The sequence below is a fragment of the Nomascus leucogenys genome, chromosome 4 (assembly GCF_006542625.1).
Source record: "Nomascus leucogenys isolate Asia chromosome 4, Asia_NLE_v1, whole genome shotgun sequence".
Lineage (NCBI taxonomy): Eukaryota > Metazoa > Chordata > Mammalia > Primates > Hylobatidae > Nomascus > Nomascus leucogenys.
This window is the reverse complement of record NC_044384.1, coordinates 66,055,868-66,070,920: the sequence shown is the minus strand read 5'-3', so window position 1 is coordinate 66,070,920 and position 15,053 is coordinate 66,055,868. Positions and strand designations below refer to the sequence as shown.

At 39.9% G+C, this 15,053-nt stretch overlaps 1 protein-coding gene across 1 annotated transcript in view; it reads left to right on the top strand.

The window, feature by feature from the left end:
• Nucleotides 1-15,053, top strand: part of LAMA1 (laminin subunit alpha 1) — a 169,875-nt gene that overhangs the window by 55,017 nt on the left and 99,805 nt on the right. The window contains exons 4-9 of the mRNA XM_030810731.1: nucleotides 5,431-5,673; nucleotides 7,151-7,330; nucleotides 10,044-10,133; nucleotides 11,584-11,701; nucleotides 13,015-13,193; nucleotides 14,168-14,273. Coding sequence (XP_030666591.1) covers nucleotides 5,431-5,673; nucleotides 7,151-7,330; nucleotides 10,044-10,133; nucleotides 11,584-11,701; nucleotides 13,015-13,193; nucleotides 14,168-14,273 — 916 coding nt within the window. The remainder of the gene's footprint in view (nucleotides 1-5,430; nucleotides 5,674-7,150; nucleotides 7,331-10,043; nucleotides 10,134-11,583; nucleotides 11,702-13,014; nucleotides 13,194-14,167; nucleotides 14,274-15,053) is intronic.

Genomic DNA, 15,053 nt, shown 5'->3' with positions numbered 1-15,053 from the left:
GACAGGTGTTTGAAGTATTTCTTTCCTGTCTTCAGATACTGATCATGGGTTACTACTTACGTTTTAAATGGGCTCGTATCTCTGTGCCCTCTGTTTGTCAGCAATCATCTTACTTTGGCTTTTCTTCAATGTCCACTTTAAGTATCTCAGCATGGTTCTGAAGGGAGCATTCCTAGATCGTCTGAGACATAAATTTTAAGAATTTTAAGGAAAGAAATCTGCTTGATCTAAATTTATCACTATTGGCAGCCTGTCCCTCCTCCCCTAATCAAAACAAAAAGCAAAAAGAAAAGGAGCAAAAAAGAGAAAAGTTACTGGACGAGGACATGTTTTGTTTTGTTTTAATTTTGGGACATGTTTATTTTGCACATCTAATGGTAGCACCAAATTTAAAGAGAAACAAATCACGTTTTATTCTGAAATGTTCTTATTTATGAAGCTGTTTCTTTTTGTCTGTTAATTGAGTATGCTGCCCCTAAAATGAGGAGATAACAGTTAAAACTGCCAACTGAAATATAATATAAATGACATTTCAAGTAATTGCTCTGAGAAATGTATTTAAAATGTATATTGCAGACATCTTTCCTTCCGTCTCAGCTCCCTAGCATCTCAGTTTTTCCTAGTTTGTGTTGGCACTTCACGTGCTGATAATTGACTAAGTGCTTTCGTGATTGACACGCTATAAAACTGGAAGTGAGCCATATCTGCATTAGTAATTAGCCTCCTATCAAATAACTGCTTCTTTATTCATGAGTAGTAAGTATTAATTCAAATGGTCATTTTACATTTCATTCTCTAACAATTTCATGAGACATAAAGCTTACAGAGCACAAAATCACCACTTTCACAGGGATAATTGAGCAATATTATTTATCAAATGCACTTAACTGTTAATCTAAATCTCTTTTGTCTGGGAAAAGTTCATTTCCTTCATGCAAGAGAGAAGACATGCCTTCATTCACTGTTCAGTTACCACCATGGAGGCAGGTAGGTTCTTCTATGGAGAATTTCCAGAGCAGAGTTGTGCCTGGTATTGAGCCCTGTAGATTTCCTGAGAGCCTGCGGAGAACAGTTGCACTTTCTGTGGAGAGGAGAGGCTTCACTTCTGTCTGCACATGGGAAGTTGACCTCTGATGCTGGAAAATTAGGTTATCTGTATTTTTTAGACGTCTGTGCCTGAGATAGATTTAATATATTTAAGTTAAGATTGAGGCCCACATGAACATTCCTGTCTGGATTCCTTTTTAGAAAGTGGCGTTTGATGTGTGCCTACTTTATTTATGTGACACTGTTTATGTGCATTCCAGTGATCATTAACAAAGGCTACTTGGTGGAAAATCATGATGAAAGTGGATTTAAAAATGGCTGTATCAGCTGCAGGTTTAGCAAGACTACATTGACTCTGAGTCTAGTGAGAACCCCTGCATCATCAATTTGTGTTCAGCCAACCTTAAATCCAGAGAAAAGGCAGTTTAGTCAACCATGCAAAAAAAAGGGCAAAAGAAATATTGTGGATTTTATTGGGACAAGGGTTTAATATTCTATATACTGGCCAGGCACAGTGGCTCATGCCTGTAATCCTAGCACTTTGGGAGGCCGAGGCAGGTGGATCACCTGAGGTTAGGAGTTCGAGACCATCCTGGCCAATGTGGTGAAACCCTGTCTCTACTAAAAATACAAAAATTAGTTGGGCATGGTGGCGGGTGCCTGTAATCCCAGCTACTTGGGAGGCTGAGGCAGGAAAATCGCTTGAACCCAGGAAGCAGAGGTTGCAGTGAGTCGAGATTGCACCATTGCACTCCAGCCTGGGCAACAACAGAGAAACTTCATCTCAAAAAGAAAAAAAAATCTACATACTAACAGACAATCTTTCAGTTTTTCTACATTATATATAAGACCAATTTGTCAACACATGATTGGTGAATTCGGCCTGTATCAATCAGGTGAGACTGCTGTAACAAGTAGCACCAACTGCAAGAGACATTGATGTCCTCACAGTTCTGGAGGCTGAAGTCTAAGGTCAAGGTGTCAGCAGAGTTGGTTTCTTCTGGCTCACAGTGGCTTCTTCTGCCTGAATCCTCACATGGTCTTCCCTCTGTACTGTCTGTGTCCTAATCTGCTTTTCTTATGACACCAGAAATATTGAAATAGGGCCCACTACAATGGCCTTATTTAACTTAATCACCTCTTTAAAGAACCTATCGCCAGATACAGCCATGTTCTGAGCTACTGGAAGTTAGAACTTCAATGTATGACTTTTGGGGGAAACAGTTCAGCCCATAACAGGGCAAAGCGAAGACAAATTGTACTTAGGTTCTTCATAGCACCCTTTGCCTCTTTATCAGACTTACCGCTCTCAGGACCCCTAGTTTGTTTCCTGGTCTCCAGTTTGGGGACCCTGAGGACTATTGAGAGATTGTGACAACAATGGCCAACATCCTAAGGAAGTCTTTGATCAAGATAAAAATTAAGTAACTCCTCCCTTGAGAGCTTGTCCTGAAGTTTTTCACTACGGCTGTTCTTCCATTTGGTATCATTTTCTTATATATCACTAAGCTCTCAGAATAAAAGCTGGCAAAGTGTTGATAAAGTACTGGAACATGGTATTGAAATAATTATGGGCTGGGCCGGGCGCCTTGGCTCACGCCTGTAATCCTAGCACTTTGGGAGGCTGAGGAGGGTGGATCACGAGGTCAGGAGTTCAAGACCAGCCTGGCCAAGATGGTGAAACCCCGTCTCTACTAAAAAAAAAAATAAAAAAAAAATTGGCTGGGCGTGGTGGCGGGTGCCTGTAATCCCAGCTACTCGGGAGGCTGAGGCAGGAGAACTGCTTGAACCCAGGAGGTGGAGGTTGCAGTGAGCGGAGATCATGACACTGCACTCCAACCTGGGTAACAGAGTGAGACTCTGTTTAAAAATAATAATAATAATAATTTTGGGCTGGATGTGGTGGTTCACATCTGTAATCATGGCACTTTGGGAGGCCAAGGCAGGTGGATCACTTGAGCCCAAGAGTTCAAGACCAGCCTGGGCAATATAGTGAGACCCCGTGACTATGAAGAAAATTAAAAAAAAATCAGCCAGGCATGGTGTGGCTTGTCTGCGGTTCCAGAGATTTGGGAGGCTGAGGTAGGAGAATCTCTTGGGTCCAGGAGGTCAAGGCCATAGTGAGCTGTGGCCACACCATTGCACTCCAGCCTGGGTGATAGAGTGAGATCTTATCTCAAAAAAAAAAAAAAAAAAGAAAAGAAAAAAAGAAAGAAAGAAAGAAATGACACTGGTTGAAGTAAAAGGGTGGAAAAACTGGATTAGGACTTATCAGTTGTCTCAGCCTGGGATTTTTTTCCTTTTCTTTGCAATATATAGAAGTAGTGCAGCATAGTGCTTAAGAGTACAAACTGCCTGGGTTCAAGCCCTGCTATATACAGTTTAGCACCTATGAGATCCTGGGAAGATTACCTAACCTTTCTGTGCCCCAATTTCCTCATCTGCAATGGGGGGAAATGATAGTACTTACTTCGTAAGAAGAATGTCGTTGTAAGAATTCAGAGTTGTTGGGGCATGGTGCCTCATGTCTTTAATCCCAGCACTTGGGAGGCATGGATCATATGAGGTCAGGACTTTGAGACCAGCCTGGCCAACATGGTAAAACCTCCTCTCTACTAAAAATACAAAAATTAGCTGGACATGGTGGTGTGCACCAGTACTCTCAGCTACTCTGGAGGCTGAGGCAGGAGAATTACTTGAACCCAAGAGGCGGAGGTTGCAGTGAGCCAAGATCACGCCACTGTCCTCCAGTCTGGGTGACAGAGTGAGACACTGTCTCAAAAAGAAAAAAAAAAATTCACCTTGTTGGCCAGGCTGGTCTTGAACTCCTAACATCAAGTGATCTGCCTGCCTCAGCCTCCCAAAGTGCTGGGATTACAGGCTTGAGCCATGGTGCCCAGCCATTTTTTTTGAGACAGGGTCTCACTCTGTAGCCCAAGCTGGAGTGCAGTGGCGCAATCTCAGCTCCCTGTAACCTCTGCCTCTGGGGCTCAAGTGATTCTCATGACTCAGCCTCCTGAGTAGCAGGGACTACAGGCACGTGCCACCACACCCAGCTAATTTTTTTATATTTTAGTAGAGGCAAGGTTTTACCATGTTGCCCTGGGTGGTCTCAAACTCCTGAGCTCAGGCAATCCACCAGCCTCGGCCTCCCAAAGTGCTGGGATTACAGGCATGAGCCACTGTGCCCGGCCAGTAATATGCATTCGAGGTTTCTTCCTGTCTTTTTGTGGCTTGAGAATTCATTTCTTTTAATATAATATTCCATGGTCTGGATGCACCATAGCATGTGTTTCTTTTTACCTATTAAAGGACATCTTGGTTGCTTCCAAGTTTTGGCAGTGGTGGTGCAAGTTTTTGTGTGGACCTAAGTTTTCAGTTCATTTGGGTAAATACCCAGGAGCATGATTGCTGAGTATGGTGAGCATTTTTATTACTGAGTATGGCGAGCATGTTTAGTTTTGTAAGAAACTGCCAAACTATCTTCCAAAGAGGCTGTACCATTTTGCATTCCCACCAGAAATGAATGAGAGTTCCTGTTGCTCCACATCCTCACCAGCATTTGGTGTTGTCAGTGTTTTGGATTTTAGCCATTCTGTAGATGTGTAGTGGGCTGACTTTTTTTCTCATATTTACATGTGTTATCTCCAAATCACTATGTGAAACACTTTTAACACTACTATTAACGTAACATAATACTAGGATCTTTCGGAATCCAAATAAAGACATTGGAAACAAGAACAAGCTGTTATGTTCATACCAATATTAATAATAATAATAATACTACAAATGTATTTGTGAGTACTTTTTGAGTTTATTCTGAAAACAAATGCTACTAGGAGATTATTCACAAGACACATTTCTGATTAACATGTATGAGCAGTTATACTCCAAAGCTTCGATTTTGGCAACCAGTGTATACCAGCTCTCTCAAGATGCACTTTTGTTTTTGAACAGCTGCTGCTGATTCTATTTTTTAAAAAATGTTGTGTATATTTAAGGTGTGCAATTTTTTGATATACATATACACTGAAAGAATAATCACAATCCAGATCATTAATGTATTTATCACTTCACGTAGTTACCCTTTTGTGTATTATGATGAGCATACTTAGGATCTACCCTTTTAATAAATAAATTTCTGGTATACAGTACAGTATCGTTACCGTCCATTATATCTCCAGAACTTATTCATCTTGCATAACTGAAACATTGTATGTATTGACCACCATCTCCCTATTCCCCTCTCCCTGCTGCCCCCATTCTACTGTCTAAGTTCAACTATCTTAGATTCTACCTTTAAGTGAGATCATGCAGTAGCTCTCATTCTGTGCCTGGCTTATATCGATTCTGGATTGAGACTTTTCAGTGTCTTTGTTTTAGGTCTTTCAAGTTGCATATGTCATCATTAAAGCTGCCAATGCCCCTCGACCTGGAAACTGGATTTTGGAGCGTTCTCTGGACGGCACCACATTCAGCCCCTGGCAGTATTATGCGGTCAGCGACTCAGAGTGTTTGTCTCGTTACAATATAACTCCAAGACGAGGGCCACCTACCTACAGGGCTGATGATGAAGTGATCTGCACCTCCTATTATTCCAGATTGGTGCCACTTGAGCATGGAGAGGTAGGTGTGGTGCCCACTGCAGCAAGATCTGTTTCCTCATCAGAGTCTCCCCGTCTCAGATGTTAAGACAGCCATTGTCATAGCCAACATTAAACACTCAAAATTGATCTCTCTCAGTACAAAGATCTTTAACTATCTAGCTCTATTTAAAGTGGCCTTGAGTCATGTCTGAGTAATTTCACAAACAATATAGTTTACCTTGTTGACTTCCTCTCTTCAAGGAGGCTCTCAGTCTTCACTCTGCTGTGATTTAATAACGCCCTCGGATCCTCCTTCAGAGCATGTTCCCCACAGCACCAGGGCAAGAACGTTTGTTGAAGTATTAGAGAGCTAAAATGTTCCCCAGAGTTGTAGTTCTCAGTTTTCTCAATGTTCTCCTCGGTAGGTGGTGAGCACTGGAGACTCTTGAAGTCTTGCAGCTTAGTGCCCAACATGCCCAGATTGTATACACTTCCTTAAAGTCAGAGTATAATGAGAAACAGCCCATTCTTTAGCAGCACCTGGCTCGATGAGATGAAACTACAAAAACTCTCCAGTGCTCTTCACAGCGGGAACTCTGCAGCGAGCTGTGCATTGTTTCAAGGGCAGAGATTAATTAAGACAGCCTGTATCATTCAGGCTTTGTGGACTTTTTCTTTGTTCTTCTCGAAGCCTATTCACAACATTTTAAATTTGCTTCAGAGAAGTTGTAGCCCAGGGACAGATGCTGAAATATTCTAACCACTCCGAGAGAAATGATCCTCTTAAAAGATTTTCAGCAATAATGCCATAATGTGATGAATGCCGTAGTCTTTTTTCTCCACATTGTAGTCTGGTTCTGCATCTCATCTTTGGCAAGTGAGGGTTTTCTTTTATATCAAATTTTAAAGTTTGAGACATAATTTACATTCAGGAAAGCATACAGATTTTAAGTATATAGTATATCTGAGACAGTGAAACAGATAACTTCAATAAACTGAAGACATTGAGATCATGGTAATTTGAAAGTAATTAACAAATGCTAGACATATTTTTACAAGAAGCTAGTTGTTTTGTTTTGATTTTAGATGGTATCTCTTAAAGATTCTGTCCTGACATTAGACAATCAGGGCTATATTTTTGCAAGCTTAAAATTGACATTTGTGGCCAGGTATGGTGGCTCATGCCCATAATCCCAGCATTTTGGGAGGCCAAGGCAGGCGGACCACCTGAGGTCAGGAGTTCAAGACCAACCTGGTGAACATCATGAAACCCTGTCTCTACTAAAAATACAAAAATTAGCTGGGCATGGTGGTGCACACCTATAGTCCCAGCTACTCGGGAGGCTGAGGCAGGAGAATTGCTTGAACCTGGGAGGTGGAGGTTACAGTGAGCCAAGATCGTGCCACTGCACTCCAGCCTGGACCACAAAGCGAGATGCCGTCTCAATAAATAAATAAATAAATAAATAAATAAATAAATAAATAACATTCGTCTATTTTGATGCCTTCGTCTTCAGATTCATACATCACTCATCAATGGCAGACCAAGCGCTGACGATCTTTCACCCAAGTTGTTGGAATTCACTTCTGCACGATATATTCGCCTTCGCTTACAACGCATTAGAACGCTCAATGCAGATCTCATGACCCTTAGCCACCGGGAACCTAAAGACCTGGATCCTATTGTTACCAGACGCGTGAGTATGGGACAGCAGTCCTGCCAAATAAAATAAAAAGATTCATTTTATTTAAGGGAACTCTTATTTTTCTTCTTTCCTTTTTGGTTGTTCTTTCCCCCACGTGTTGGCCTTTATTCTTGCCAGCAGCTGTATCCTTATTTCATGTAAGATTGCTGTGTTGTTACAGATGCTGCGTTTAGGTGATGGGCCAAAATCATATCCTCAGGTCCCTCACCCACCCCATCCCCATAGTGCCATAATGTGGTGAATGTCATGGTCTTTGTTCTTCACACTGTAGTCTGGTTCCACATCTGATCTTCGGCAACTGAGGATTTTCTTTCATATCAAATTTTAAAGTTTGAGGCATAATTTACATTCAGGAAAGCGTACAGATTTTAAGTATGTAGTTAAGTGTATAAGACTGGTGTCGCCAAAATTTTCATATCCCTTCAATAACCCAGGAGTGGGATTACTAAGTTATAGGTAGCTGGATGTTTACCTTTTTAAGAAAATGTTAAACTTATATAAAAAGTAGTTGTATCCAGCTGGGTGTTGTGGCCCACGTGTGTAATCCCAACACTTGGGGAGGCTGAAATGGGAGGGTCACTGGAGCCTGGAAGTTTGGGACCAGCCTGGGCAACAGAGTGAGACCTCAACTCTGTTTAAAAAATAAAAATAAAAATAGTTGTATCCGTTTTTGTAGTCTGACCAGCAATGTGTGAGAGTTCTGGCTGCACTACACGCTATTAGATATTTAGTGCTATCAGTCATTTTTATGCTGGCTGTTCCTGTGTGCATGTATTGGCATTTTGTGATGTTAATTTGTGTTTCTCTGCTGACTAAAGTTGACAATGTGCTTACTAGTATATGATCAGATTTTTTCTGTCCATTTTTAAATTGGACAAAAAATAAGCCTCCTTGTTACTGACTTATAAAAGAATTTTATATATTTTGTATACGAATCCTTCATCAGATATGTATATATTGCAAACATATCCGTTCTACTTGGTGTTTGCTTATTCACTTTCCTGTGACTTTTGATGAGCAGAGGTTTTGTGATGAATCCCAATTTACCATTTTTTCTTTTATGGTTAATGCTTTCTATGACCTCAAAAAATATTAGCTTATCCCAAATTTACCAAGATATCATGGTAGGCTTTCTTTTAGTAGCTGTATAGTTTTAGCTTTTACATCTATAATTCATTTCATATTAATTTTTGTGTTTGGTGTGAGGGAGGAGTCAGAGTTTTTTTGTTTTTTGTTTTTTGTTTTTTCCTATATGTATATGCAATTGTTCTAGCACCATTTGTTGAGAATACTTTACTTGTTTTGGGGCCGTTGTTGAAAACTATTCAACCTTATTATTGTGGGTTTATTTCTGGCCTCTCTACTGTTCCATAGTTCTGTTTGTCTATTCTCGTGCCAATAACAAGCTTTCTTGGTTACTGTAGCTTTACAGTAGGTCTTGAGAGGTCAGGTTTCTTGCATTTCCTTATGAATTTTACAATCAGTTTGTTAATTTCTGCAAAAGATATAAAGCCTGCGAAGATTTTCATTGGGATTCCGTTGATTCTTTAGACCAATTTGGGAAGAATTTTAGAAGACATTTTAACAATGTTGAGTCATCCAATCTGTGAACCTGATACATAACTTTTCACTTATCTGAATCTTCTTTAATTCCCTTTGGCAGAGTTTTATTGTTTATTTGAAAAGGTCTTGTTCAATAATGCTCAACAATGTTCAATAATGAAAAAAGAAGTCCGGGCGCGGTGGCTCACGCCTGTAATCCCAGCACTTTCGAGGCTGAGGCGGGTGGATCACGAGGTCAGGAGATCAAGACCATCCTGGCTAAGACGGTGAAACCCCGTCTCTACTAAAAATACAAAAATTAGCTGGGTGTGGTGGCGCATGCCTGTAATCCCAGCTACTCAGGAGGCTGAGGCAGGAGAGTAGCTTGAACCCGGGAGGTAGATCTCTTCGGCAGAGAGCCGAGATCGCACCACTGCACTCCAGCCTGGGTGATAGACCAAGACTGTCTCAAAAAAAAAAAAAAATGAAATCAAGGCACACGTAGTAAGACTAAACTGTTATTATTTGTAGATGACATGATTATGTATGTAGAACAGCTACAAAGCAACTACCAGAAATAACAAGTGAATTTAGCAGTGTTGCAATATACAAAATCAATAAACAAAAATGAATCGCATTTTTAGTCACTAGCAGTGAACAATGGAAAATGAAATCTAAAAAGAAGTCTATTAACACTAACATGTGAAAACAGAGAACTGGTGAGTGCATTTCTTCAGAGGAAAGCACTTTGTTCTGTTAATGTGATTTACATTTCTTGATTTTTGTGTGGTAGACTAACTTTGCATTCTAGGGTAACTCTTACTTGTTCATGATCTTTTCTATAGAGTGCTGTATTCAATTTGCCAATTTCTTTAGGGTTTTCAATAATGAGTTTTGAAAGATTACTGACTTGGTTTAAGATGCAGTTGGGGAATTCTTTTAGACTTCTTTGGGTTCTGATGAACTAATTTGAGCCTAATTTATTTTAATTGAGCACAGGATTCTTTGTGCATGAAATATAATTTTTAAATGTACATGTCATTATATTTTAGATTACCAATAAAAACTCTTAAACTACATGAGATATTTGTTGGTGTGCCAACATTTTCATTTCACTGAAATCTAGGTTTTAATTTTTGTTCATAACTTTCTTTTTCCTTAGTATTATTATTCAATAAAGGACATTTCTGTTGGAGGCATGTGTATCTGCTATGGCCATGCTAGTAGCTGCCCGTGGGATGAAACTACAAAGGTGAGTTCTAGTATTTTACATTTTACTAAAACTTCAAAACAGAAATTGTAGCTATAATATTTGCATTACTCTTTTTGATTCCAAACAAACATGAAAGGTATAAAATTATGCTGCAAAAAAACAGATTTTCAGAAATTTAACATGTCATTTTTAAACAATTTCATTTTGCTTTGGAGGATATGTTTCTAGTTAAGTTCTTACAATGATTTTTTATGTGATAAAATATCCCTAACATAAAATTTACCATTTGAAAGTGTACAGTTCAGTGGCCTTATTAATTTTGAAGCCCTTCTGTTGTCTGTAAGAAAGTAAAAAAAAAAAAGTGCAAGTATAAATTATGTTTACATTTTTTAGAAGAAAGGTTTTCTCTTCCTATTTTCTCCCCTTCCGTTTTTTTGGTACTAAATCAAGATTTAAAAGGGGCATGGTGGCTCACACCTGTAATCCCAGCACTTTGGGAGGCAGAGGCAGGTGGATCAGTTGACGCTAGGAATTTGAGACCAGTCTGGCCAACATGGCAAAACCCCATCTTTACTGAAAATACAAAAATTAGTAGGGCGTGGTGGTGTGCACCTATAGTCCCAGCTACTCGAGAGGTTGAGGCAGGAGAATTGCTTGAACTCTGGAGGTGGAGGTTGCAGTGAGCTGAGATCATGCCACTGCACTCCAGCATGGGTGACAGAGTGAGACTCTGTCTCAATAAAAATTTAAAAAAAAGATTTAACAGTTTATCTCTTTTAGTACTACATTAAATGAATAATATGACATCATCTCCTTTTATTTTTTAAAATTTTTATTTATTTATTTATTTAGAGACAGAGTTTCACTCTTGTTGTCCACACTGGAGTGCAGTGGCGCAATCTCGGCTCACTGCAACCTCCGCATCCTGGGTTCAAGGGATTATCTTGCTTCAGCCTCCTGAGTAGCTGGGATTACAGGCACGTGCCACCACGCCCAGCTAAGTTTTTGTATTTTTAGTAGAGAACTGGGGTTGGGGTTTCACCATGTTGGCCAGGCTGGTCCTGACATCTTCCCTTTTAAAACACTTACACGAAGTTACTTCTTATTTTCTTCTAATCTTTGTAATTCTTTACCTCTTGAATAGGACTATTCTACTATTGATGCTGAAAAATATGTAGATGAACACTAAGAAAATTATTAATAGGAGCTTCTAAACCCTTAATAAGTTCCATGTATCTTTTTAAAAAAAGTTTTTATTAGCTAAGTCGTATTCTGGTTTTGCTTTATTCCTCTTCATTTCTGTTTGTAACCAGGTTATTTGTATATATTGGCATCTAAAAATTAAATGCCAGTTTGCTTTGATGATACTCATATATCCTCTATTGTGAGGTCTTGCCACATATTTGACAGATAGGTTCTTTTTATCATGAAATTAAGAAAAACAAGCAGATACATTTTCTGATCCAGTTTTGGCTTCCTTATTGTGTAGAAACTGCAGTGTCAATGTGAGCATAATACTTGCGGGGAGAGCTGTAACAGGTGCTGTCCTGGGTACCATCAGCAGCCCTGGAGGCCGGGAACCGTGTCCTCTGGCAATACATGTGAAGGTCAGTATACTTAGAATCTGAAGGTCAGTACACTTTTCCTCTTAATACGTCCAAGTTTATAGTGTCTTAACAGCTTTTATAGTTAGCAAGTAACTTGTTTTCTTAGAAATTTGAGTAGTTTCCAAAGCTGCAGATTATCTTAAAATTTTAACTGTTGTGGCCTAAATATATCTTTATGGGTTTGCTGTTTTATCTACAAGTCCCCTTTTCCATATAGTCTATTATTCTGTATTAATTTTATTTTTGTTTTTGTTTTTTTACCATGGGATCTGCCAGGTTGTATATTCCATATTGATTTGGATTTAAGTTTTAAATAGGCAATATATTCACAAGATTCCTACATCTAACAATATGTAAAAGTATGTAGTAAAAAGCATGACTTCCACTTCATCTCCCTCCTTTGCACTTTTTATTATTTTCTAGTATGTCTTTCCTAAAATTGTTATGCATAGAAAGCGTACGTTAACATATCCCTCCAGCCAATACAGTTCTTATGCAGAAGACAATGTACTATGCATGCCATTATACACATCGCTTTTTTTTTTTTTTTTTTTTTTTCCCCGAGACGGAGTCTCGCTCTGTCACCCAGGCTGGAGTGCAGTGGCGCGACCTCGGCTCACTGCAAGCTCCGCCTCCCAGGTTCTTGCTTCATGCCATTCTCCTGCCTCAGCCTCCTGAGTAGCTGGGACTACAGGTGCCAGCCACCACACCTGGCTATTTTTTTTTGTATTTTTAGTAGAGATGGGGTTTCACCGTGTTAGCCAGGATGGTCTCCATCTCCTGACCTCGTGATCCGCCCGCCTTGGCCTCCCAAAGTGCTGGGATTACAGGCGTGGGCCTCGGTGCCTGGCCCACGTCGCTTTTTATATTTAACAATGTATTGTGAAATTCTTTCCGTATTAGCAATTAGAAATGCTGTTTTTAAAAACAGTTGCACAGAATTCCATTATACAAATGTAGTATAATTTATTGAACAACCACCAGTTATTTTGATGGTTGTTAGTCTGTTGTCCACACAAACAATGGTGCAATGATTAACCCCGTATAGGTCCTTCTCAAGTGGGCAAGTACTTCTGCAAAATATAATCCCAGGAGATGGTTTGCTCGGTCAAATGGGTATGCACATTTATTATTTTGATATTAATAGCTCTTCCCAATTGTCCTCCATAATATTGCCCATATCTTATTAAAATTACTTATTCTAGGATTTTAATTTAATCTAAAATCATAGAAGTTACTTAGGGAGGTTAAGAGTTTTCTTTGTATAAGGCATGCTATGTAAATTAACTGAGATGTTAAAAATATTCTCCTAGCATGTAATTGTCACAATAAAGCCGAAGACTGTTACTATGATGAAAGTGTTGCAAAGCAGAAGAAAAGTTTGAATACTGCTGGACAGTTCAGAGGAGGAGGGGTTTGCATAAATTGCTTACAGAACACCATGGGAATCAACTGTGAAACCTGTATTGATGGATATTATAGACCACACAAAGTAAGAGTATTTCTTTGCCATTGCTGATCTTCATCATCTTCCCCAGGTGGAAAAGAGACTTTGTCAAGTCTTAACCTCTGTATTGGAGACTTTTGTAATATTTCATTTATATCCTTGTTATGCTAGTAGTGTTTTTATATATATATTTCCTACTCTCTCCTGCTTTCCTTACTCAAAATAGGATGTCAGTCATTGTTATTTAGCTTGAATTCCAGGGCCCATTGGCTATGTAATCCTGGGTCATAATACTAACTACAGATGTGAAAATTCACCTATAACTAAAGCAGCTGTCTCTTGCCTGTAGGAGGTGTTCAGCCAATCTTTTTTTTAATTTTTATTTTTTGAGACAGAGTCTCACTCTGTCCCCAGGCTGGAGTGCAGTGGTGCAATCTCGGCTCACTGCAACCTCTGCCTCCCAGATTCAAGCGACTCTCCTGCCTCAGCCTCCCGAGTACCTGGGATTACAGGCGCCCACCACCACACCCAGCTAATTTTTGTATTTTTAGTAGAGACGGGGTTTCACCATGTTGGCCAGGATGGTCTCAACCTCTTGACCTCATGTTCCACCCGCCTTGGCCTCCCAAAGTGCTGGGATTACAGGCGTGAGCCACCGTGCCTGGCCGTGTTCAGCCAATCTTTAATTGACTTGATCTGTAGTTCTTACGTGGGTCCTTGTGGTGGTCTGGTTATAACGTGGCTCTGAGAGACAGCAGAGTGAGGGGGGCTGGATAGCAGGGATAATAGGAAAAGATGTCACTTTGCTAATGGTACTAACTACGGTCACCATCAAAAAGATGTTTGGGCTTCCTGGCTTGAGATCACCTTGTCTTCCTGAAACCTACCCCCCACCCCCATGCACAAAAGCATCGTAATAGTCCCATCTTGAGTAAAAAGCCAATACCTTCTTATTGGTACTATTGCCAACATTGCTGTTATTTCTAGTAAGAGAATCCAGGGCAACCTCTGCCTTTCAGGTGTCTCCTTATGAGGATGAGCCTTGCCGCCCCTGTGACTGTGACCCTGTGGGGTCCCTCAGTTCTGTCTGTATTAAGGATGACCTCCATTCTGACTTACACAATGGTAAGTACTTGATTCACTTTTGTGCTTGTAATTGATTTTGTGTGTGTGTGGAAGATTTGCACATACTGGAACTATTACCATTATATAGCCAGGTGGTAACATGATTATTGATTCTTTTGTTCACCAAGTATGTATCAAGCACCTACTATGTGTCAGGCAGTTTTTGAGGACCTAGGAGTGTGTACTTAACAAGGTAGTCAAAGTCCTTGCTCACAAAAACACTAAACAAACAAGTATATGGGTAATATAATGCCAGGTCGAGAAGTAGTGTCATGGACATAAAGCAAAATTAGGACTCATGAATGGAGGGAGATGGGGTAATGAGGTGACAATGTTGGGGTGATGAAATGACATTTGAGCAGATAATTGAGCATTTGATGAAAGAAGAAATAAGGCTCAGTTTAAAGCCATGTGTGGAACACAGGAAATAGCAATTGCTCTCCTTAGCTTTTAGAAGACATTTGGAGGGCTTTTGCGTACATCATCTCACAGATCAAGCAAGTCCTCCCGTTAACTTGGTAAATGTCAGAGTTCTTTCTTTCTGTTTCAAAAACTGGCAAATTGACTTGCAAATACCAGAGTCTCCTGAATAGGTTGTGTCTGTTCAAAGACTCTTGTGACCCCATCAAGTTCTCAGCCACTGGCAGTTAAAATGGATATAGACCAGCAGGGATGGATGGGCCCCCCAGCAATGGGGAGGGTAAATTACCCAACTGAATTGATTCTTACTTGCAACTGGTGAGGGGATGATGATGATGATGATAATGAAGATGATGATGG